The 24,000-nt window shown below is 39.4% G+C and overlaps 1 protein-coding gene across 1 annotated transcript in view; it reads right to left on the reverse strand.

Annotated features, from left to right (window-relative positions):
* The window catches only part of iqgap1 (IQ motif containing GTPase activating protein 1), a 303,190-nt gene that overhangs the window by 120,542 nt on the left and 158,648 nt on the right, over positions 1–24,000 (reverse strand). The window contains exons 14-17 of the mRNA XM_051920214.1: positions 20,377–20,501; positions 13,098–13,261; positions 2,499–2,589; positions 2,213–2,380 (exon numbers count right to left, since the gene is read on the reverse strand). Of these exons, the coding sequence (XP_051776174.1) occupies positions 2,213–2,380; positions 2,499–2,589; positions 13,098–13,261; positions 20,377–20,501 (548 nt within the window). The remainder of the gene's footprint in view (positions 1–2,212; positions 2,381–2,498; positions 2,590–13,097; positions 13,262–20,376; positions 20,502–24,000) is intronic.

Genomic DNA, 24,000 nt, shown 5'->3' on the forward strand with positions numbered 1-24,000 from the left:
ATACACACACATATATATATATATATATATATATACACACATATATATATATATATATATATATATATATACATATATATATATATATATATATATACATATATATACACACATATATATACACATATACATTCACATATACACATATACATACATATATACACATATACATATACATATATACACATATACATATATACATATACATATACTGTACAGTGCATCCGGAAAGTATTCACAGCGCATCACTTTTTCCACATTTTGTTATGTTACAGCCTTATTCCAAAATGGATTAAATTCATTTTTTTCCTCAGAATTCTACACACAACCCCCACAATGACAACGTGAAAAAAGTTTACTTGAGGTTCTTGCAAATTTATTAAAAATAAAAAAACTGAGAAATCCTATGTACATAAGTATTCACAGCCTTTGCTCAATACTTTGTCGATGCACCTTTGGCAACAATTACAGCCTCAAGTCTTTTTGAATATGATGTCACAAGCTTGGCATACCTATCCTTGGCCAGTTTCGCCCATTCCTCTTTGCAGCAACTCTCAAGCTCCAACAGGTTGGATGGAAAGCGTTGGTGCACAACCATTTTAAGATCTCTCCAGAGATGTTAAATCGGATTCAAGTCTGGGCTCTGGCTGGGCCACTCAAGGACATTCACAGAGTTGTCCTGAAGCCACTCCTTTGATATCCTGGCTGTGTGCTTAGGGTCGTTGTCCTGCTGAAAGATGAACCGTCGCCCCAGTCTGAGGTCAAGAGCGCTCTGGAGCAGGTTTTCATCCAGGATGTCTCTGTACATTGCTGCAGTCATCTTTCCCTTTATCCTGACTAGTCTCCCAGTTCCTGCCGCTGAAAAACATCCCCACAGATGCTGCCACCACCATGCTTCACTGTAGCCATGGTGCCAGGTTTCCTCCAAACGTGACGCCTGGCATTCACACCAAAGAGTTCAATCTTTGTCACATCAGACCAGAGAATTTTATTTCTCATGGTCTGAGAGTCCTTCAGGTGCCTTTTGGCAAACTCCAGGTGGGCTGCCATGTGCCTTTTACTAAGGAGTGGCTTCCGTCTGGCCACTCTACCATACAGGCCTGATTGGTGGATTGCTGCAGAATTGGTTGTCCTTCTGGAAGGTTCTCCTCTCTCCACAGAGGACCTCTGGAGCTCTGACAGAGTGACCATCGGGTTCTTGGTCACCTCCCTGACTAAGGCCCTTCTCCCTGATCGCTCAGTTTAGATGGTGGCAATAATATTGACCGCAAATAGGCATGAAAACAATATAAAAACTGAAATGTTGCCACAACAGCACCTTTTGAATGAACCAAATCTATGTGACCGGAAGAACTAGATTTTCCATTACAATTAAATTAGACTCGCCTACAATAAATTGCCTGTGCTCATACAACTACAGTTAACCAATGAAGAACCTAAAAAAAATCACTTTCAATGTGTGTTCCTTACGGATAATGCTGTCTGAGACGCATTAAGGACCTAATAGTTGAAAGACGGCCATAAAAGGGCATGATGTACCTTTTTCCAAACTTACCTAAAGAAAAAATTATTCTAGGAAAATGTTCTGTGGAATGATGAAATCAAAGCAGAACTCTTTGGCAATGTATACTAGAAATTTGTTTCTAGGATTTGAAATGACACTTATAAAGGAAGGTACACACTACCAACAGTTAAATATCTGGTGCTGAAAGTCTTGAATATATTTAGGCCGATTGTGAAATCAGAGGATTACCCGAGTATTTTAGAGAGGAATATTGTACCTTCTACTGATAAAAGGAATCCTACAAACAAGTAACAGCTAGAACAAATTTCAACTAAAGAGCAGGAGAAACGACGAGCAGAAAGGCACAAAAGCATAGATTACTATAAATGTTTGGAGGCTGCCATCCTTGACAAAGGATGTGCAACCAGTTGTTAGACAAGGGTGCCTTTTAAAAGGTCTAGGTCTTAAATTTTATTTTCTTCTCTGGAAGGGAAAAAAACCTACATGCAAGTTGAACAGATATCTTTCCCACTGTAGTGTATAACTGGACATTCTATTACAATATTCTGATTATGAAAACTTAGTACATTTCCAATTGTTTCTGATTATATCATATATACCCAAAACTCAAGAGTGTCAGTAATAGTAACCACAAGTGTAGACAATGGATACTTTTCAGTGGATGTAGTTTCAATATGAATTTCTTACCTTCAGCTTGTTTGCTCTTTTTCAGTGCAGCCAAGTCTGTCTGATACGTCTGGTCACATTCTGGGGTGACACCATATAAGCCAACATGAGGTGATTTCAAGGTTAACAAAGTCTGGGCCGTGTCTCCTAATTCTACTGCTTCATTGATAGCCAGAATTCCCAAACAAACTAAGGGAAAGGGTAAGAAAGACAGAACTCAAACCAGATGTTTAAACATACATCATCATTGCTTCCATATCATGAACTGCTGTGAACCCTTGAATTATCATGGTATTATATGCCTTACACTGTTCTGCTTCTTCAGTCTCCTTGTTAGATCTTCTTACACCATCCTGGATCTCATCCAACCAAAGCACAGCTGAGTCATCTCGAGTTTCCTGTGGGATAAATATTAAACACCACTACTCAATCTACTTTGTATCTTCAAGGGCAAATTTCCAATAATTCTGAAGCTTCTGAATTTTCCATGTTGTGCAAATTGCCAAAATTAAAAATCTTCTGCATCTTATACAGTATTATACTGATTGTACAGTTTTCTACAAAAGATACTGTATATTTACACATGACATGGAACTGAAGCTCACACACAGAACTGTTTCTCAGATTGCTTAGAAATATCTCATTTTACACAAACAGCATATTTTATGTATTGCTGGCACAAACAAACATGTTTACCTATGTAGGCACTGAAATACTATGCTTACCAAGGCTATAAACAAGGACTAAACGCTAAACATCATCTCATCACAAGTATGCGGTTTTATGTATTTATTAACTTAAATAATGTGAATGAAGACCAGTTAACCAGCTCTTTGCGCAAGGCAAGGAATGATTCACCTCATAGCAGTAAGTTTAGCGATACATTCCAGAGCAATTAAAACGGCCAATTACTTTCCTAGCACAACTCCTCTTTTCTAAATTAAAAACATATAAATGCCAAATAATGAGAAGATGCTGAGAGTGGGGTAGGTGAAGCTAAAGTCTGATGTAATTAAGCAACTTCTTTCACTTTCACAAATGTTATATAACAAATTTAAGAATGACTTAAAAATGTCTTCAGGATTCAAAATTATTAAGGAATTTATAATATGAATAAATTAAAGATGTCAAGCTTCCAAGCTTGCACTCTCCAAACTGCAAGCATATGAAACATTACAGGGGCAGTATTTACAAAGTCTTTTTTTATTCAAGCTGTTGGAAAGAGGAAACCTGTTCTGCTAGACTACAAGTGCCAGAAGGCATCCTGTACCGCATTAATGGAGCTTTACTACCAGAATGAAAGATATATGGTCTTGAGGGACACAAAGACATAAGCTCTTTGTGTAACCCAATCTCCACCCACTTTAACTCAGACTGGCAGGTTTGTAAAGTTTTATTGCCAGAACCACATACTCTGAGTGGCTATTTTGCATGTACACTTCTGCTTGCAGAAGAGTAATTATTTTGATGTAGAAACTCTCCAAAGAAATACAGCAGTTATTTAATGCAGCCAATTGACTCTTTTCAGTTTTAATATTAGAGAACGTCTGCCTCATATAACCAGGAACCTAGCCAAACAAAGAGAAACATCAGAGATCCTGAATGTTGTGGTAGATTACTTGTAGTTATTTTTCTCACTGGTTTATAATCACTGTTATAATATCCATATTACTAAACGAGAATGGTAAACCGGATATGGACGCAGGGACCTGCCCGTGGACGCAAAACACATGCGCGCAAGTGCCACATAAAGCCCCCCACCAGAGTGAAACGGGACAGACTATGCACGTGCGCAGGCGCCACACAAAGCCCAAGCGCACCAGAGCAAAACGGGAGAGACTACGAACCGTCAGAGTAGGAAACAAAGTAAAACGTCATAAAGAGGTTAAAGAACAGGGACAAACACATGGAGAGCAGGTTACAGAACAAAGCCCCCCTGCCCAGAGTAAAACGAGAGAGACTCCCAGAGTAAAACGAGAGAGACTACGAACCGTCTGACATGCCGCAAGCAGGATAAAGCGAGGTCAGAAATAAAACACACAGTAGGAAACAAAGTAAAACTTTATAAAGGGATTAAAGAACGGGGACGAACACATGGAGAGCGGGTTACAGATGATGAAAACTGGAATGCAACAGCTTCAAAAAAACCTAGGCACGAAACACATGCACACCGAGATACAGAATATAAAGGCAGAAACAACGACAGTTAAACGTCCACACCACACAGAGGAGGCGGACCCGGAAAGTGCAGGCGCCTACATCGTGCGTCGGAAGGCGCGGTAAAGTACACAGCATGGTAAAAACCGACATAATACGGAAGGCTCAGGCGTCGCCGCCATATTGTAAGTGGCACTAATGCGTGGTCAAGGTGCAGGAGGAGACATAGTAAAACAAGAGGAGTCAACGCCCCGCCCCAGAGTGAAACGGGACACACTACGGAGTCCACAAAGGTTCATACATCAAACCCGAGATGGTACGGACACGCGTCTGAAACCGCGGAAGCAAAACGGTCTCGGCTCCAAAACCAAACAGCTCAACAACTAACACAGCTTCGACACCGAGCCTGATGGACAGATCTAATGAACGTGGACGCCTACAACGCGCGTCTCAAACTGCGTATGCAAAGCAGGCACGGATTCAAAACGACACAGCTCGAGTGACCGAGATACAAACACGCGCCTGCCTGGATATAATTAATGAACGCAGGCGCCTACAACGTGCGTCTGAAATGCCGCAGACCAGGCAGGCACTGCTCCAAAAAGAAAGAGCTCGACTAAACGAGATACGAAGTGAAATGGGAAACACTACAGAGTCCGCAGTGCTCCACAATGCACCACATAATAGTTCGGAAAGAGCTTCGTAGTAACAGCGGGGAGACCCAGAGTGACACGGGCGAACGCTCTGTATTAAACATACGTCATCCTCACACGTCCAAACTATACAGAATACGTGAATCACATTACAGTGATGCATTATTAACAGTACGATAAACATCACAGTATCGCAAACAAATGAAAATTATTACTCGAAAAAGGGAAAATATATTCACCACGGACCAGGTGTCATTGAAGCAAAAGCAGAATAAAGTGAGATCAGAAATGAAAGACAGAGTAGAAAGCAAAGTAAAACGTCATAAACAGATTAAACGAGGGGGCCAAACACATGGACAGCATGTAACAGATAATGAAGACCAGAATTCAAAACCTTCAAAAACAAAAGCTCGACTGACTGAGATACAAACTGGAACGGGAAACACTACGGGGTCAACAGTAATCCACAATGCACCGCATAATAGTACGGACGGAGCTCCGTATTAACAGTGGGGGGCCCCAGAGTGACACGGGCGAACGCTCCGTATTAAACGTGCGTCATCCTCACACGTGGCTGCCCAGCGGGCACGGGTTCAAAACGCCGGGGGTAGGCGAGCGAAGCAAGCAGGGGGCGGAGCCCCCTTGTGGAATTCAGAAACAACAAAACATATGGCAATTTAATGAAGGGACAGTATAATGAAAAGTGCAGTCAACAATTCGAAACAGCAGCTGCAGTGAAATCAAAAGCAGAAAAAAAAAAATACTACCATATAATCTTTTACTTTTACCTATGTTCTATTCAATTCAGCTATCTCTCTCTCTCTCTCTATATATATATATATATTATCACTATCCTGCTCCACTGACAGACTGAGGAGATCGTTCCTCCCCCACACTATGCGACTCTTCAATTCCACCCAGAGGGGTAAACGTTAACATTATCAAAGTTATTGTATGTCTGTACAGTAATCCCTCGCTACTTCACGGTTCACTTTTCGCGGATTCACGACTTCGCAGATTTTATATGTAAGCATATCTAAATTCATAACGCGGATTTTTCACTGCTTCGCGGATTTCTGCGGACAATGGGTCTTTTTACTTGCTTCCTCAGTTGGTTTGCCCAGTTGATTTCATACAAGAGATGCTATTGGCGGATGGCTGAGAAGCTACCCAATCAGAGCACGCAGTTAAGTTCCTGTGTGCTGCTGATTGGCTCAGCGACGGAGTGTTGCATTAACCAGGAAGTCTCATCTCACTCATTCATCATTAACGTGCTAATGCTTCAGGGGCCGTGTACAAGCACCAACAGAAGATGCAAATGATTGCAGAAAAGGTAAAAGTTTTGGATATGTTGAAGGAAGGGAACAGCTACACCGCTGCAGGACATCGATTCTTTTTATTTAAAAAGGAGGAAAAGCATATAAGATCTACGGCCGCAGTGTCCTTTAACCAGGGTGCAAAACGAGTTGCAGGTGGACGTGATAAGGCAGTACAAGTCTGGATGGAATTTGCTTTAGGAATCTTTGCAACAAGGTCGACGACGTCATGACCGTCTACAAGCTGCTACGTGTACTTCGCTATACAGTAAGTGTAAACTTATCTACCGATTTCATATTGCTTAGCAGTTGTCCTTGTTTTTAATAGAGTAAATGGTGGGTTGTAAACAATACAGGGAGGGTTTAAAAACGTCCAAATACACGTTAAATAATTAAATAAATATAGTGTCCCTACTTCGCGGAAATTCAGTTATCGCGGTCGGCCTTGGAACCTATCTCCCGCGATAAGTGAGGGATTATTGTATACCTGCATTGTTATCACTCTTTAATTTAATATTTTCTTAATTAGTATGCTGCTGCTGGAGTATGTGAATTTCCCCTTGGGATTAATAAAGTATCCATCTATCTATCTATTATATAAGTCCTATATTATTATATATTATATAGCGTTATACGTCCTGCAAGAAAGAATTTAAATAAAAGACAAGTATTGTTTTTACAACGTCACACGAGACCAGGCAGTGAGCCATCATTTAAAACAAGTCCACAGACATCTATCCTAGCAGTTGTTGGGTTGCTTTTGGCAGACAAGAATCATGTGCTCCCAGCTCTTAAAACAATGACATGTGACAGGCAGAAGAGGCAGCTAGCAAGCAGCAAAAAGACAGCAACTGATCCAAAGGCATATCCTTAGCGTGCGTTCAGCCGCAAAACCCTTCACAACACGAGCAGCATTATACGTCTGGCAAGAAAGAGATGTAACCACGCATGGGGCAGGAAATAAAGGACAAGTATTGTTTTTACAAAAGTTTTAAAAGAAAAAGTGAAAATAATGCATATGTAACAATTCCCAAGAAAATAATCTCTTTAAATTGTAGATTGCCTGCCTAAGGTAAAGTCATCCCTGATGACTGGGGACGTGGGAATGAGGGTCCTTTCATCGGATAGCGCTATCTCAGATGTGGAATGGCAATATGGGGGAGGCAGCTTGAAGAGTGAGGTCTCCAGGACTTAAAACAAATCCAAATCATATTATGTGATATCATCTAATGTGAAATTCTACTCCGTACTTCTAGAATTTTTATTTTTATACTGTACTGAGGATTACTTGTGTTCTGTTCTGTGTATTGTATTGTATTGACCCCCTTCTTTTTGACACCCACTGCACGTCCAACCTTCCTGGAAAGGGGTCTCTCTTTGAACTGTCTTTTCCAAGGTTTCTTCGATTGTTTCCCTACAAGGGTTTTTTTTTTGGGAGTTTTTTCTAGTTTTCTTAGAGGGTCAAGGCTGGGGGGCTGTCAGGAGGCAGGGCCTGTTAAAGCCAATTGCGGCACGTCTTCTGTGATTTTGGGCTATACAAAAAATAAATTGTATTGTATTGTATATCCAGTAAACCAATCACGGGGGTGGGCGAGCGAAGCGAGCAGGGGGCGGAGCCCCCTAGTGTGTGTGTATATATGTATACATACACACTAGGGGGCTCCGCCCCCCTGCTCGCTTCGCTCGCCCACCCCCGTGTTTGGTTTACTGGATATATATATTTTGCAGCTGGAGATCCACAAAGGGAGAAAATGAATCACATATCAAAAGTAGTTTTTTTATTTCTGAGCTTTCAGCCCCTTTCAGGGGCCTTCATCAGAGGACTTACAAGAATCAAAGGCAATATATAGTAAAAAATTACGTTGGGGGGGGGGGGGGGGGCTAAGTCAGTGTGATTCGGGGCGGGGGGGGGGGGGGGGGGTGATATTGGGTGTACAGTTTATTTATTATGAACATGTCCTTCTTAAGTTTGCATATGCTGGATTTATGTCCAAGTGTCTGTTGATGGCGTTCTCATTTGATAGCCAAGATTCGGCCAGCTCTCTGGCACTTTTAGTACTGGCTTTACATTTTACTTGTACATTGTCCCAGTTAAATGTATGTCCTGTTGATTTAGTATACGTGTAGATCAGTGATCGTGAGTCCTTTCTTCTGGCGGCGTTGCGATGTTCCTGTATACGTGTTGCTATTCTTTTTGATGTTTGTCCTATGTATACCGCTGGGCAAGAACTGCATGGAATGCTATAAACTGCGTTTCGTGTTTCTGCTGTCGATTTCTTGTTTTTAGCATTAAAGAGGACCGTGCACAGATTGTTCGTGGGTTTGTGTGCTATTCCAAGCCTGACTTGGCCAAGATGCGTGCTGCACCTTCAGACACCTTGTGGTGATAAGGGAGTGTGTGCCAGGTGGGGTGGGGGATCTGGTTCAAGTCTATCGTTTGCTGAGTTTTTGGCATCGTCTGTGTATGCTCCGATTAATTAATGTTTTTGAGTATCCATTTGAAGTGAAAAGACAGAAGAGATAGCGTCTTTCATTCATTTTTGTCTCCTTCGTGTTACAATGGTTGTGGACTCTTCTGAACAGAGTTTTATTACAGCTCCGTTTATGAGATACCGGGTGGTTGCTGGCGAAGTGTAAAATCTTGTCTGCATAGTATTCTTTATGGTAAACACTTGTGGTCAGGGTGGCCTCATTATTTCTTTCAATGTTGATGTCCAGGAAGCTAATGCGTCGGTTTATTTCTTTTTCCATGGTGAATTGGATTGCAGGGAATATTGTGTTGATATGGTTGTAGAACTCATTCAGCTGGTTATTTTTCAGTATGACAAATGTGTCGTCTATGTAGCGTATCCAAATTTTGGGTGTGAACTGGGATTCAGCCGCATTTTCGAATCACTGCATTACCAGTTCCGCTAGAAGTCCTGATGACAGGATTGGCACCAACCCCCTGTGGCCCTGTTGTAGATAAAACAGGTTAAGAAAGTGCCTGAACAGGTGAATAGTAAAAGTAAAATTATATGATTAGAAGGGACTATATATATTTTATATTGGGTGCAAACTAAAGAAGCCTCTACAATATGTGGCCATTTAACAAAGTTAAACATCAACTTTCACAGTTAGACTGAAAACAGCTTTGGGAATAGGACATAAGAAAGCAGACATAAGACAGCTTTTTAGTTAGCATCTGTTAAGACTTGGGTGTCATCATCAGCATCCATCCACAATTTTTACAATGAAATCATACTAAAGGAATCAAAGTTATTATAGCTGCAACCAGGCAGCAAGTGTAACACTGCTTGCTGAAAAATATTTACATTCAGATATAATGCTCTGGGATTACAGTACTGTCTGTTGATTCTGATGGAGAATGCTATGGGATGGCAAATAAAATGGCCATTAAGGGACAAGCTTGATGATATTCTAGCAAATGCTTGTTACATGGAGAAGCCCAGCATCTGGAGAAATGAGTGGCTGTGGAAAACTGAATACTTGGCTCCTTCTCCTGTAATTGTTAGGTAGGTACATCAGGCATATGTATACAAAGACTCACAAGGCTTCAACAGTAATCCCTAAACTTCAGTGATAACAAAATAATTACATTTTTTCTCTGTTACCTTATTAATTCAGGAGCCGGGAAACTTATTCACATAGCCAGCATGCCCTGAAATTAAGCTAAACTTAGTGGCTGTCTGAAAAGAAGCGAGTAAAAACAAATGACAGCCTACAAAGATTTACCTTATCACAGGAAAAAAAGCTGAAATGTACAAGCTTCCTTAAAGCTAAGCTTCAGGAGGACAACATACTTGAGTATGGGAATATGGCCATATAAGGCAAGATTTTAGGACACAACACTCCACCAGCACATCAGCAAAACATGCACAATTGCACATTAAAAAAACAGGTCATCCTGAGGAAATGTTTTTGTTGGCTGTAGGTGCTTGAACTATTCTCACACCACTTTAAGGATGAAGTTTAGATTTTATTTAAACAATAATAAGTTGCATACTAATTCTAGCATTTTCCAGAAGTGAACAGCTCTAGCGCTTAGCTTCTGACAGCACTTGCCTTACACAACAATGCACAGAAAAGTGAGGGACTGAAGGATAAATAGCTACACCGTACATATGGCTAACCTAGACAGACAATTTTCTTACAGAGTCACAGTGGTATATGCAATGTAAACACAGACTAAATGTAGTACTCTAGGCAATCATTTACAAAGACAATGTACAGTTTGTTCCTGTGAAGAGTATAGCGTAACGTATGTGAATTACAGTAGACCAGCACATTTATAGCAGTGCTATGGGTAACAAATCTGAGACGAAACTTAGCACATACAACAAGCAAACAAACTGAAACACACAAGGCAAGATAGCTAGACAATTGTGATAAAGACATTCACTCCTAAATTTAAACTGGCACAGGCTCCTTTAGCTCATGGATGCAGTTCAAATCACTCCATTGAAATTTCCCATATGGTAACTTAACAGGGACCTGAAAATATGTAATACTTTCTGTCCCCTTATATACAGTGGTGTGAAAAACTATTTGCCACCTTCCTGATTTCTTATTCTTTTGCATGTTTGTCACACAAAATGTTTCTGATCATCAAACACATTTAACCATTAGTCAAATATAACACAAGTAAACACAAAATGCAGTTTTTAAATGATGGTGTTTATTATTTAGGGAGAAAAAAAATCCAATCCTACATGGCCCTGTGTGAAAAAGTAATTGCCCCCTTGTTAAAAAATAACCTAACTGTGGTGTATCACACCTGAGTTCAATTTCCGTAGCCACCCCCAGGCCTGATTACTGCCACACCTGTTTCAATCAAGAAATCACTTAAATAGGAGCTGCCTGACACAGAGAAGTAGACCAAAAGCACCTCAAAAGCTAGACATCATGCCAAGATCCAAAGAAATTCAGGAACAAATGAGAACAGAAGTAATTGAGATCTATCAGTCTGGTAAAGGTTATAAAGCCATTTCTAAAGCTTTGGGACTCCAGCGAACCACAGTGAGAGCCATTATCCACAAATGGCAAAAACATGGAACAGTGGTGAACCTTCCCAGGAGTGGCCGGCCGACCAAAAATTACCCCAAGAGCGCAGAGACGACTCATCCGAGAGGTCACAAAAGACCCCAGGACAACGTCTAAAGAACTGCAGGCCTCACTTGCCTCAATTAAGGTCAGTGTTCACGACTCCACCATAAGAAAGAGACTGGGCAAAAACGGCCTGCATGGCAGATTTCCAAGACGCAAACCACTGTTAAGCAAAAAGAACATTGGGGCTCGTCTCAATTTTGCTAAGAAACATCTCAATGATTGCCAAGACTTTTGGGAAAATACCTTGTGGACTGATGAGTCAAAAGTTGAACTTTTTGGAAGGCAAATGTCCCGTTACATCTGGCGTAAAAGGAACACAGCATTTCAGAAAAAGAACATCATACCAACAGTAAAATATGGTGGTGGTAGTGTGATGGTCTGGGTTGTTTTGCTGCTTCAGGACCTGGAAGGCTTGCTGTGATAGATGGAACCATGAATTCTACTGTCTACCAAAAAATCCTGAAGGAGAATGTCCGGCCATCTGTTCGTCAACTCAAGCTGAAGCGATCTTGGGTGCTGCAACAGGACAATGACCCAAAACATACCAGCAAATCCACCTCTGAATGGCTGAAGAAAAACAAAATGAAGACTTTGGAGTGGCCTAGTCAAAGTCCTGACCTGAATCCAATTGAGATGCTATGGCATGACCTTAAAAAGGCGGTTCATGCTAGAAAACCCTCAAATAAAGCTGAATTACAACAATTTTGCAAAGATGAGTGGGCCAAAATTCCTCCAGAGCGCTGTAAAAGACTCATTGCAAGTTATCGTAAACGCTTGATTGCAGTTATTGCTGCTAAGGGTGGCCCAACCAGTTATTAGGTTCAGGGGGCAATTACTTTTTCACACAGGGCCGTGTAGGTTTGGATTTTTTTTTCTCCCTAAATAATAAAAACCACCATTTACAAACTGCATTTTGTGTTTACTTGTGTTATATTTAACTAATGGTTAAATGTGTTTGATGATCAGAAACATTTTGTGTGACAAACATGAAAAAGAATAAGAAATCAGGAAGGGGGCAAATAGTTTTTCACACCACTGTATGCATAAGAAACCATCTTAAAACAATGTTCTCACACAGTCTGTATATATGTGTAAAACAAAAACACTTGGTTACTGTGGTTAACTAAGCATAAGAGCAAAACAGTGACTGAACTGACCAATTCAAAATATGATGAAAGTAAAGAGAAGTACAAGCTTTCACATTTACTCGTCTACAACTCTATGTTACCTACCTCTTCCCCATGACAGTCTTAACAGCTTTCTTTTGATTAAATGACAAAACTAAAGACAGCCAACCCAGATGGCTGACCCAGTGATGAAAGCCTAGTGTGGCAGTTTGGGAGTGGGGACTCCCAGAGAAGGTCCAACTTTGGATGCAACAGAAACAACACATTTAACAAGCAGCAAGACAGCAACCTATGACTGATCAATTTTTAGCTACGATAAAAGAGAAAAATGAAGGGAAAAGAAAATAATAAAATCTCTGAAGAAGACTTCTCTCCTGGCTTAAACACAGTGACAAGCAACATGCACATTTACCTAGAAATCAACTCAAACACTTCTGTAAGACATATACAAATAAAATAATTGCCAACTTTTTTTAGCAGATGATAAATATTAAGGTGTCAAAAAAATAGCATTTTAGTAATTCCGTAACAGCCAGTATTCAACCTGTGCTTTCTCTCGGCGTGCCAGAATCAGCGTGTCCTGGTAGTGCTGGGCCACAGCAGGACGGACATCAGTTAACTTGGCAGCTGGGAGCTGTAAGGCCTCTAGGGTCTTCTGAGCATCTCCTTGATCAAGAGCTTCATTAATTAGCCCAATAGCCTCAATCCCTAAACCACAAGAAAAACAAAATAAGACATACAAGTATATGTAAACAGAAAACTCTTTGTAATACTTAAGCCAATGGATTCAAGGTAGAGATTTCATGGCAGATTCTCCAGAGAAAGTTGCTTTGCTTATACTTATTTATTAGATTTGACCAAAGAACTCAGTTAATTTTAAGTAAGACTGGGATTCATATGTAAATATGTCTGACTTACAAATCTGTTATCCTTGGAGACATCTCAACCCAACCACCTCCATAAGAAAAGGATGTTAAGGACACCAACTGCCCCGGGTAGAGGTCTTTGCCAAAACTCTGGTTAAATCGCGAAACTGACAAATGAGAGGAGCTTGATGATCTGATGTGGAGGCCTAATTCAGATCTCAAAATGGTCTGTCCTGTTGGCTACAATAGTCTGTCCCTGAATGCCATCAGATTATCCTTTCCCAGGAAACAAGTTGGTTGTAGTCATTACCTGTGGGGTCTGGGAGTCAACAGAGATGTACAATTTCTGTGGATTAAGATCACCATTAACCTGCACTTCTAACACTACATTGAAAAAGTACATTCCTACTGGAAATACTCAAAATGTGCTTTTTATTTATGATGTTAACTATTTTACATACATTATTTTAAATATATTGGTTGTCAATGCTGCCTTATTTTTCCTGCTATCTTCTATTATTAAATTAAAGCTGTTGGTAGGTATGATTAATAATTGTACTATGACAAACAATGACACTGAACAGACATGCAAGCTTTTCCATATATCAATCTGTCCTCAAAAATTAAACCTAGACTTGTAACTACTGCAACTAATAAAAATGAAAGACTTTGACCATATTTAAGCTTATAATGACAAAAGCAGATCTAGAAAAGTTATTAGTAATACTCTGAAACAGACACTGTATCTTGGTAGTTCTTTTTAGGTTTATTTAATATCTATTCTTACACTAATTGCAAATAGCCTGTGCCTGAGCTTATTGACATTTGCACCTGTGAAGAAATTGATATCCTCTAAAAGTAAAAGTGACTACCTAAGGAAGTGCTTAGTGATTTAGAAATTATAGAGGGAAAAGTACTGCTTAAATAGATTGAAATCTAACAAATCACTAGGACCAGAACATTTATCCTACAGAGCAGCTTAAAGAGCTTAGTGAATATTTATATATATAATAACTCTTCATGCATATTTTTTGAAAGTTTCTATGTACTGGGGAAATTCTTAAGGACTGGAAAATGACAAATACTGTAGAGCTACTTAGCTTTAGACCAGTAGGCTTAACATGCATCACAGGTGAATTAATGGAAGAAATTAAGGAAAAGATTGAACATCACATGCCAAAAAATAGTCAATAGCAGTTTAGAGAGGGAAGGTCATGCTTTATTAACATGCTGAAATTCTATGAGGAAACAACAAAAGGATATGATTATAGAGGTGCAAATGATATTATTTATGTGGATTTTCATAACCACATTAGAGGTTGGGCATCAAACTTAAAAGTAGAAATTTAGAGCACAGTGTGTAGATGGGTGCAAAATTGGCTAAAACACGGGAAGCAAATGGGTTATAATGCGAGGAACTGTATCAGAATTAGGGGGTATTAGCGGTGTGTCTTTTGCTTTTTGTAAAATTATCTATATATGTATTAGAGATCCTCCGATCTACCAGCCTCCAATCTAAATCGGCTAATGTTCACTAAAAAAGATCAATCAGTCATCTGAAAATTGTCCAATTGTCCTATCACAAAACTGTTTCTAAACTTTGCAGTAATTTAGTTGTAGAGTTCCTTTACACAAGGTTTTACTGTAGTTGAGTCAGCATGCTTCTCTTTTTTTTTTTGCAGCAAAATTCCTGCAATGTAAAATAAGAGCAGCGAGTGGAAACTTGTTTTATCAGAGCACAAGAGATGATTGGAATATTAGCCTTTAAAGAAACTGAGAAAAGGGAATCTGAGAAGTCATTATGTGCCATTTAGACAAACAACAAGAAAATCTACTTTAATGGGTTCAGATCATTTTATTTTGTCCTTTAAAATTAAAATGGACATTGTTTTAGTTTGGACAGCAAGCTTGTTTCAAGTGCAGAAGCTTACATTTTTTTACATAATTGGAAAAAAGAGAAAGATGAATTTGAAATTGCTGCTTAGTAAACAATAGGACTTTTTAAAGATTTGTACTGTGTTTATTATTTGTTGTTGTGTCAAATACAGCATAAGTTTTGATAAGAAACAAACACCATGTAATTAAAAATTGTAATCCATATTTATAATTACACCTCAAGTATTACGAATGTCTAGCTGATACACTGAAGAAGAAAAAACACACCTGTATAAATGTAGTAAATGTATATTTTAACATCAAACCGCAGTAGTCAATGACCGATGATTTAATATGATTAAAACCTATAAGTGCATGTATATTTACATTTAAGTAGTGTTTAATTGCCAACATCAATTAACTGATTGTGTGAGAAAATGTATACATATGTATTTTCTGTTAGAGATATGGTGAAAATTACTTTTTTTAATGAAACTTAATTTTTTTTTCTGTAATGTACTTAGCTGAAATAAAGTACAGGTAAAATTCTGTTACAATGAAGTGCCGGGGACCTAAAAAATATTTTGTTGTAATGAAAATTTCGCAGTAATGAGATTCTGTATTTGTCGCTATAGTGCTTTCTTTAACTTGCGTCCAGGTGTTTGCAATCACTTCAATAGCTTCTTTCTTGTTAATTTTAATCTCCTCCTGTCGACAAGTTATGCTGATGAGAATTTTTCTCAGCATTTCCTTGCGATAATACACTTTCAGGGTGTGAATGATGCCCAAATCCAATGAAGGAAGCACTGCTGGGCAATTGGGTGGGAGGAACTCAATGCGAACATTATCTAAATGTGGAAGCATGTTGTGGGCAGCACAGTGATCAATCAGAAGCAGAAACTTCCTTTCATCTTCATACTGTGATGTTTCTGAACTGTTTTTGGGGGATGGGGGATCCCCCCCCCCCCCCCAAGTGCATCCTGAAGCGCGATTGCCGCATCTGTGGAAGGTTGCTTGTCTGTTGTTGGGGCAAACGTAGGCTCACAGCACCGAGCTGATCAAGTTCGCGCTATACTAAGCCACTATAACTTGGCCACTGACCTGGCCCGACTCTGCCCATTTGCTGCGTCTGTGTATAGAAAGAAGAGTGGTAGCTCCTGCTATAATAAATAAGCAAGTTGAATAAAGATGGTTTTGTTAAAGTACTGAGACTCATCCTAGTGTTTTGTGGTGCAAGACAGTGACTCACGCGTCACAATATCCATGTCAAGTTGTTGCAGCAAGTTTCCCAAAATGTCGAGTCATCCAAGCTCGCTGGTTTGCTTTATACTCACAGGGAAGGAATGTAACACACTTAAAACACCGAGGATTGGTCGACTTGCCAATGATGAGAAGAATAACTTTGCAGCTGCCAGTTGAATTGCAGCAAAGTAGAGCGGTCAACCTTTATTTCATTTTTTTTCCCTCCTTGGCACGGATCACCTTTGAGTGCTAATGTGCGATGTGGTAGCAGCTGGTAGAAGATTCCAGTCTCATCAGCATTGTAGAGGTCTTCAGGCTCATAAGTTTAAACGATTTTCCTGATTTCACCAGCACGCTGTTCGTTTGCTTTTTCAATTGGAACTGCAGATTCTTCTCCACAGATTGCTTTGCCTGTAATTTCATGATGATCCCAAAAGTGAATTAGCCAACCCCAGCTGGCAGTAAAATCTTTGTGGCCCCAGGAGATTGACAGTTACAGTACTTTGCTTTTTCTTAAAGGAGTGGCACACTAATAGAAATGTAAATTTGTCATTTTTTCGTGTCTGCCTTTCTATAGGAAGATGAAAATGAGTTCAATTCCAATGGATATTTTTCAAATGTTTACGAGCAATAAGCAAAATGTATCACTGAACAACAAACGCAGCAAAAAAAAATAAAAAAAATAAATAAATAAATTGTTTGGGGAACGTTCGAAGAAATTGAAACATTTACAATGCTCAGGGATTGTTGTGCACAACTGAGCTGTGACCACAGAGCTAATTGCTTTGTGAATTATTAATTCAGGCATTTCAATGTCTTCTGGGTACTTCATTGTAATTAAAGTATCTGCTGAATGTTTTTCGTAGTAACAATATTTTTTATAGATTCTGTCTTGGGGGAAACTGTTGGGACCGTAAAAATACTTTGTTGTAATGAAAAGTTTGTTATAACAATATTTGTTGTAACGGAATTTTACCTTATTTTATTTTCTTTTATTGCATATGTATTATGGGTAAATATTTTTGTGTATATTTTATTAATGTATGTATTGTAAAGAAATTTGATCTATTTTAGCATTTTTATGGTCACTTCACATAGATAATTTAATTTTGTTAACACAAAAAGACTAGTTAACACCTATGGCCTATAGGTTAATTATAAAAATACCAAAGATAACACTTTAATATAGGACATAACACTATGCATTTGGTTATGCAGGGGTTTAGTGTAAAAGGTATTTTTAAACAACAAAGGAGAAAAAAAAAAAAAACTGATCGGAGCATCTCTCTATCTCTCTCTATACATACACACGAACACACACACGCACAGGCAGACAAACTGACACACACACAGACAGACAAACACACACAGAGTGGTGCCCATTAGTTTACATACCCTGGCAGAATTTGTGAAATACTAGCCATCGTTTGGAAAATACAAGTAATCATGCCAAAAGGTTTCCTTTTAATTAAGGAGTGATAACTTAAATCACCCAAATGGGCCTGATCAAAAGTTTACACATCCTTGAATGTTTGGGCTGATAATATACACAGAATTTGACAAACACAAGTTAACAACATTGAGGGTAATTAAGAGATAGTGTTCACACCTGGTAACTTCTTGTGTATAAACAGTCAATTTAAATTTATGCAGAGCAGAACTGACTTTGCTGGATACTGAACCATGGAGAAAGCAAAATAACTGTTAAGACTAGAACCTCTGAAGCCTAGGAAAATATTCATAATGCAGGGCCACCTTAAATTGCCTTGCACCTCCTCATCATTGTCTTTGTTTTGCAAATGTATCAATCAGCACAAGTAGCCTGATATCTCATCCCCCACTGAGCCAGCTGATCGCAAAATTCTCAGAGCTGAAGTCTATGTATCTGGGAGTTAGGTGTCTGGAATTGTATAGGGTAAATAATATAACGTTATTTGGAATACATAATTTCATATGTTCCAGGTGTACAAATATCGGTGTAAATGTAAGATGACAGGAAATGTGAGGCAAGAAATGATAACATAACTAAAACAAACTTTTTTCATGTTATTGTAATGACTAAATGCTGATGTGAAGTGTATAATGTGTGAAGACTGAAGTCCAAATATCAAAAAAACACTTTCACAAAAGGTACAACAAAACAAGTGCGGTTTTATTCAAGTATATAACAAAAGAAAAAGAAATTATTCAATGTGCAAAAACCGAGTAGAGAGCTGCTGCTATTATTACGCAATCTAAACTTGGTACAATGATAGTCGACAGACTTGAAACAAAAAAAAATAGATTCCAGGGTGGTGCATCATAAAATGCCCTGGATATGTATGGTAAATTCTAGTTTTGAGGAAATTCCTAAAACACCTAATTTTTTGTTTCTTTTAGTTGATATTGGTTTGACACAAAGGTTTTTATTCATATAAAGACTTTCTTTTAACAACCTGAAAATGTTATACTCACTACTCTTCAGTCATTTGAAGCTTCTTTATTACGTAAGTAGAATAATAGTACAGTAATCCCTCACTATATCGTGCTTCGCCTTTCGCGGCTTCACTCCATCGCGGATTTTATATGTAAGCATATTTAAATATATATCGCAGATTTTTTGCTGGTTCGCGGATTTCTGCGGACAATGGGTCTTTTAATTTCTGGTACATGCTTCCTCAGTTGGTTTGCCCAGTTGATTTCATACAAGGCACGCTATTGGCAGATGGCTGAGAAGCTACCTGGCTTACTTTTCTGCCTCTCTTGCGCTGACTTTCTCTGATCCTGACGTAGGGGGATTGAGCAGGGGGGCTGTTCGCACACCTAGATGATAAGGACGCTCGTCTAAAAATGCTGAAAGATTATCTTCACGTTGCTATCTTTTGTGCAGCTGCTTCCTGAAACGACATGCTGCACAGTGCTTCGCATACTTAAAAGCTCGAAGGGCACATATTGATTTTTGATTGAAATCTCTCTCTCTCCCTGCTCCTGACGGAGGGGGTGTGAGCTGCTGCCTTCAACAGCTTTGTGCTGCGGTGCTTCGCATACTTAAAAGCAAACAGCCCTATTGATTTGTTTGCTTTCCTCTGTCTTTCTGACAGACTCTGCTCCTGACACGCACTCCTTTGAAGAGGAAAATATGTTTGCATTCTTTTAATTGTGAGACGGAACTGTCATCTCTGTCTTGTCATGGAGCACAGTTTAAACTTTTGAAAAAGAGACAAATGTTTGTTTGCAGTGTTTGAATAACGTTCCTGTCTCTCTACAACCTCCTGTGTTTCTGCGCAAATCTGTGACCCAAGCATGACAATATAAAAATAACCATATAAACATATGGTTTCTACTTCGTGGATTTTCTTATTTCGCGGGTGGCTCTGGAACGCAACCCCCGCGATGGAGGAGGGATTACTGTAGTTCACTTTTAGATATGTAATTTAAGCATAAAAATGACAAAACTCATTTGGGCATAAGAGATTAAGCAAACAGAAATTAGCATTAAATTCTGCAACAAAACCAAGAGAACAGAGTTGGAAACATGTGAAGGTCAAATTTCACACAAATGTTTGGAAGTTTTTCTCATAAAGAACCATAGACATAAGGAATAAATTACCAAGTAGTGTGGACAGGTGTAGGACTTTAGGGACATTCAAATCTCATAATTTTATTTTGGACAATCTAGGTGAATAGGAAAGTCATAAAAATATTGATTATTTCATTCATTTTAGGCATAGTTCTATCAGTAATAGGGATGAATATTTAAAATTTTCACCTTTGGTTTAGACACCAACATGAAATACCTTATTTTGGTTATTATTTTTCCTCCTCAGTAGTATTCACTTCAAGACGCACAAATCTACTTACTCTCATGTTCTTCTTGTACAGCCACATTAACTTGATCCACACAGGCCTGGATATCATTCCATGTAAGGAAAGGAGTTCCCTCAGTTCTTGCCAATCCTTTCAGTCGAAGAAGTTCATCAATGTACCTGCAAAGAAGGGATGGGTACAATTACAAAAGAAATGTTTACTAGTAAATACTACTACTTTGTGTCAGCATCACTATGACTTGTTAAAATGTTATAATTTTTGTCCTCCCGTTTTTAGTTGCATTTTCTTATGGTTACAATAAACAGTCAACACTATCACAATAACTATCAATAACACATTTTTAAATATTAGATGACGTGCACGGTCAAGGACCGATTCAGTCTTGTATGTAATACTGCCAGGATATACTCCAGCTTCCCAAAACTTATTTTATTACTCTAACAGTTTTAAAATGACAACTTTACACAGCCTTTTCAGTGTCTGAGTTAGGCAATGTCTGCCAAGTCAGCAGCTAATTAAGACTAAGTAATGAGTTTCAATCATTTAGTATTTATATTCATGCTACCTGTATTACATTTTAGTTACAACTATAAACCACAAAAACAAAGAAAAAAAAACACTTCACAGAAGCTGCCTTAAGTCTTGGTCTTTTATTCCTTGACTGCTTGCTCTGGCCCAGACCATTCATCAGGCTTCCTACACTGCAAACTATCAAGAAAAGCCCTGCATACCCTATATTATTATTTCAGGCAGTTGCATTTTTTTATGCTCCATATTGTTAGTTGGCCTTTTCCATATAAAGACAGATTTTCTTCTAAGTTACTTTGAATGTAAGTGTCTGATAAGTAAATAATTATGATACAACATTGGATTTACTTCAGGCCCAACAACGCCTCTAGGACCTCTGGAAGAATCTATACTTTACACCACTTCAAGGAAGGTGAAAGACTACTTGACAGGGTTGGGGTCATTCATGAATTGAATTGAAAATGCATGGTAAATTCAAATTAATTTCCTGGAATTGTAATTAGAATTGCATGCAGCTGAAGGGAAATGGAATTGGAGCTGAATTTGAATGTCAGGAAACAGAATTTAATTTAAATAAATTCCACAAATTTCCACTAAGATAATTTGACTTGATTTGCTAAATAGTCTACAGTACGTTAAATATTATGAATCACATAAATCACAAACATATTGTAAGACCATTTGAGACCCTCCCCAACAGGATGACACTCACAAGCGCGTCTATTGAGGGTTGCTTGTCTGTCACCGAGTCAACCACTGGAAACAACTATAAGCTGACCGCTGCCACATGCTATGCGCCGGTTGCCTGATGGGTAATGCAGGGAACATTATAACTTGGCCACTGACCTGGGCCGACCCCGACTGTTTGCGGTGTCTGTGTACAGTAGAATGGTAGATCCCACTACAATAAATAACGTTGTTGTTTCTATTTCAAGTTGAATAAAGCTGGTTGTGCTAAAGTACTGAGACTCAGACTTGTCTTTGTGGTGCAAGGCATCGACTCACGCATCACATGGTACCAGGAGTAGGTCTTGCACCAATGAAACATTAAGAGGCATGTAACATTCCAATACTGGTGGAGCAAAATGAGGCTCCTGCCTTTGTGCTCCCCAGGGATGAGGTGGTGAAGATGGCTCCCTCGGACGGCCCAGAGTGCTTCCTATTCTGCTTCAAACGCATGACAACCCTGATGTGCAGGGATGAGTGAACCTAAGCAGCTACTGTGGCCCCATTTTTAACCGGGGAGGCCCTACAGGTCGTGTGAAACCTCTGTCCCAAAAGGGTTGATTATTATGACTTCCTGAATTAACAGGTCCTCCTACGCACAGCTATGAGCCCAGTGATCAAGGGGCGCTAGTTTCGTCTGTGGCACATTGACCCAGATCGCCTTTAGGAGGACAGATCCAGAACTTAGTGGACCTGATTCATAGCTGGATCCAAGGTGACACTTTCGAGGGCATTGTGGAGAAACTTGCTATTAAAGCAGTCCTGTCGGGTATAGAAGAGGACCTTTGTGATGAGATGCTCCAGAACAACATGTTTGGACCCGTCTTCGATTCAACCAGCACAGGCTTCCTCGGGTCATCAGCACCATGAGTCAAAGATGCCATCGTGGGAACACTGTAGTGTGGACTTGTCCCAGTTGATCACAGCAAAGGCAGCTGTGTTATCTGGCTCGGGAGTGCCACCTCCCTCCTGCACAAACCATGGCCATTGGTTTGGCCCAGGTATGCAGCTCACAAGTCTCTCCCAAGATGTTAATGGAGGATAATTTTAAGGTCTCTAATACACTGGCCGGATGTGAATTCCCTGCGCTGTTGGACTCTGGTAGCAAACTCTACGTAGTCCACTGTGAATTGCTCCAGCAGAGCCCTTGTGACGAAAGCACAGTGAGCCAGAATTTTACACTTGTAAGAGATTGGGGAGTTATTGAAATTCAAATTCTGTTCTAAGCTTTTATTTTGAAAAGACTGTCAGAGATAAGGTGAATACTTGAAGGACATTTATGTTGATGGAAAGTATAATAGGAAGCTCATTATCCTGAGGAAGGGAGAAAAAAAACTGGGAAAGAGAGAGGAGATCCTCCATCTTGGAAAAAACAGGCCTGAAGAGTTGACTGTGAGGACTAGTCTTGAGGATTACAAAGGACTACAAAGTATTACAAAGTGGTTGTGGAGTTCTAGGTGGAATGGATAAGCTTCCAAACAACTAATTACACTTACTGGATGTTCCCTGACTCTAGACAAAGAAAAAAAAAACAGCATTGGATGGAGTTAAGAAGGTCCACAAGAAATGGGTTAGATCAGTCCTATTTTGTAGTGAAAATGGAGACTATTCCCTTGGTCAGGGTGGAAAGTAAGACTCATTTTGCTTGAGTTTATTTTAACCTTGTTCTTCTGTATCCATAGATATGTATGTTCCAGTGTTTGTAGTTATTGATGCATTCATTCTAGAATTCTAAATATATTTTGGTTGTTTCATATCATAAATTAAAGGGGTATAGTTTTTTTTGAACGTTCTAGAATTCAGCCTTGCGAGTTACTAACTCAACTTGAGGATTGTTGATTATTACACCCTTATAGAACCACAGACCAGGTGAACATTCATCATGTTCATGGGGACGTTAAAACATATGAGACTACATTACTCCCTCTGAAATTTAAAGGGAAGAACTTTAAGATTTGGACTGCCATATCAGACACTTCACACTGGCCTCTTTTAACAGAAAAAAGGAATGCCCTTTTATCCACGTCTCTTGGCCACCTGCAGAGTACCTCTCTCTGCAGGAGACAGAAAGGGGCTCACCGCTGACAATGTCAGTCAAGGAGCTGGGTTTGAAATTGAACCCGAGCTGTCCAGTGAGGTTGGGAACAAATTCAAGTGAGGACCCGAGGCGGCTAGCAGACTTTATCATACCGTCATGTGCAAAAACAAGCTCCCCAGACTGAACACCTACTACAGACTACGACGAAATAACAGCAGGCAGTGAGCATGATGCTGCATCAGGCACAGAGGAAGCAGATACTGCAAGACAGTTTGCTTGCCTGCAGTGAGCCAATAGCAACTTGGATTTTGCATTTTTGCCCATGTCGCAAATGACTCTTCCTATTTGAAGAGGGAGGACCTGAA

This window comes from Erpetoichthys calabaricus, chromosome 17 (assembly GCF_900747795.2).
Source record: "Erpetoichthys calabaricus chromosome 17, fErpCal1.3, whole genome shotgun sequence".
Taxonomy (NCBI): domain Eukaryota; kingdom Metazoa; phylum Chordata; class Cladistia; order Polypteriformes; family Polypteridae; genus Erpetoichthys; species Erpetoichthys calabaricus.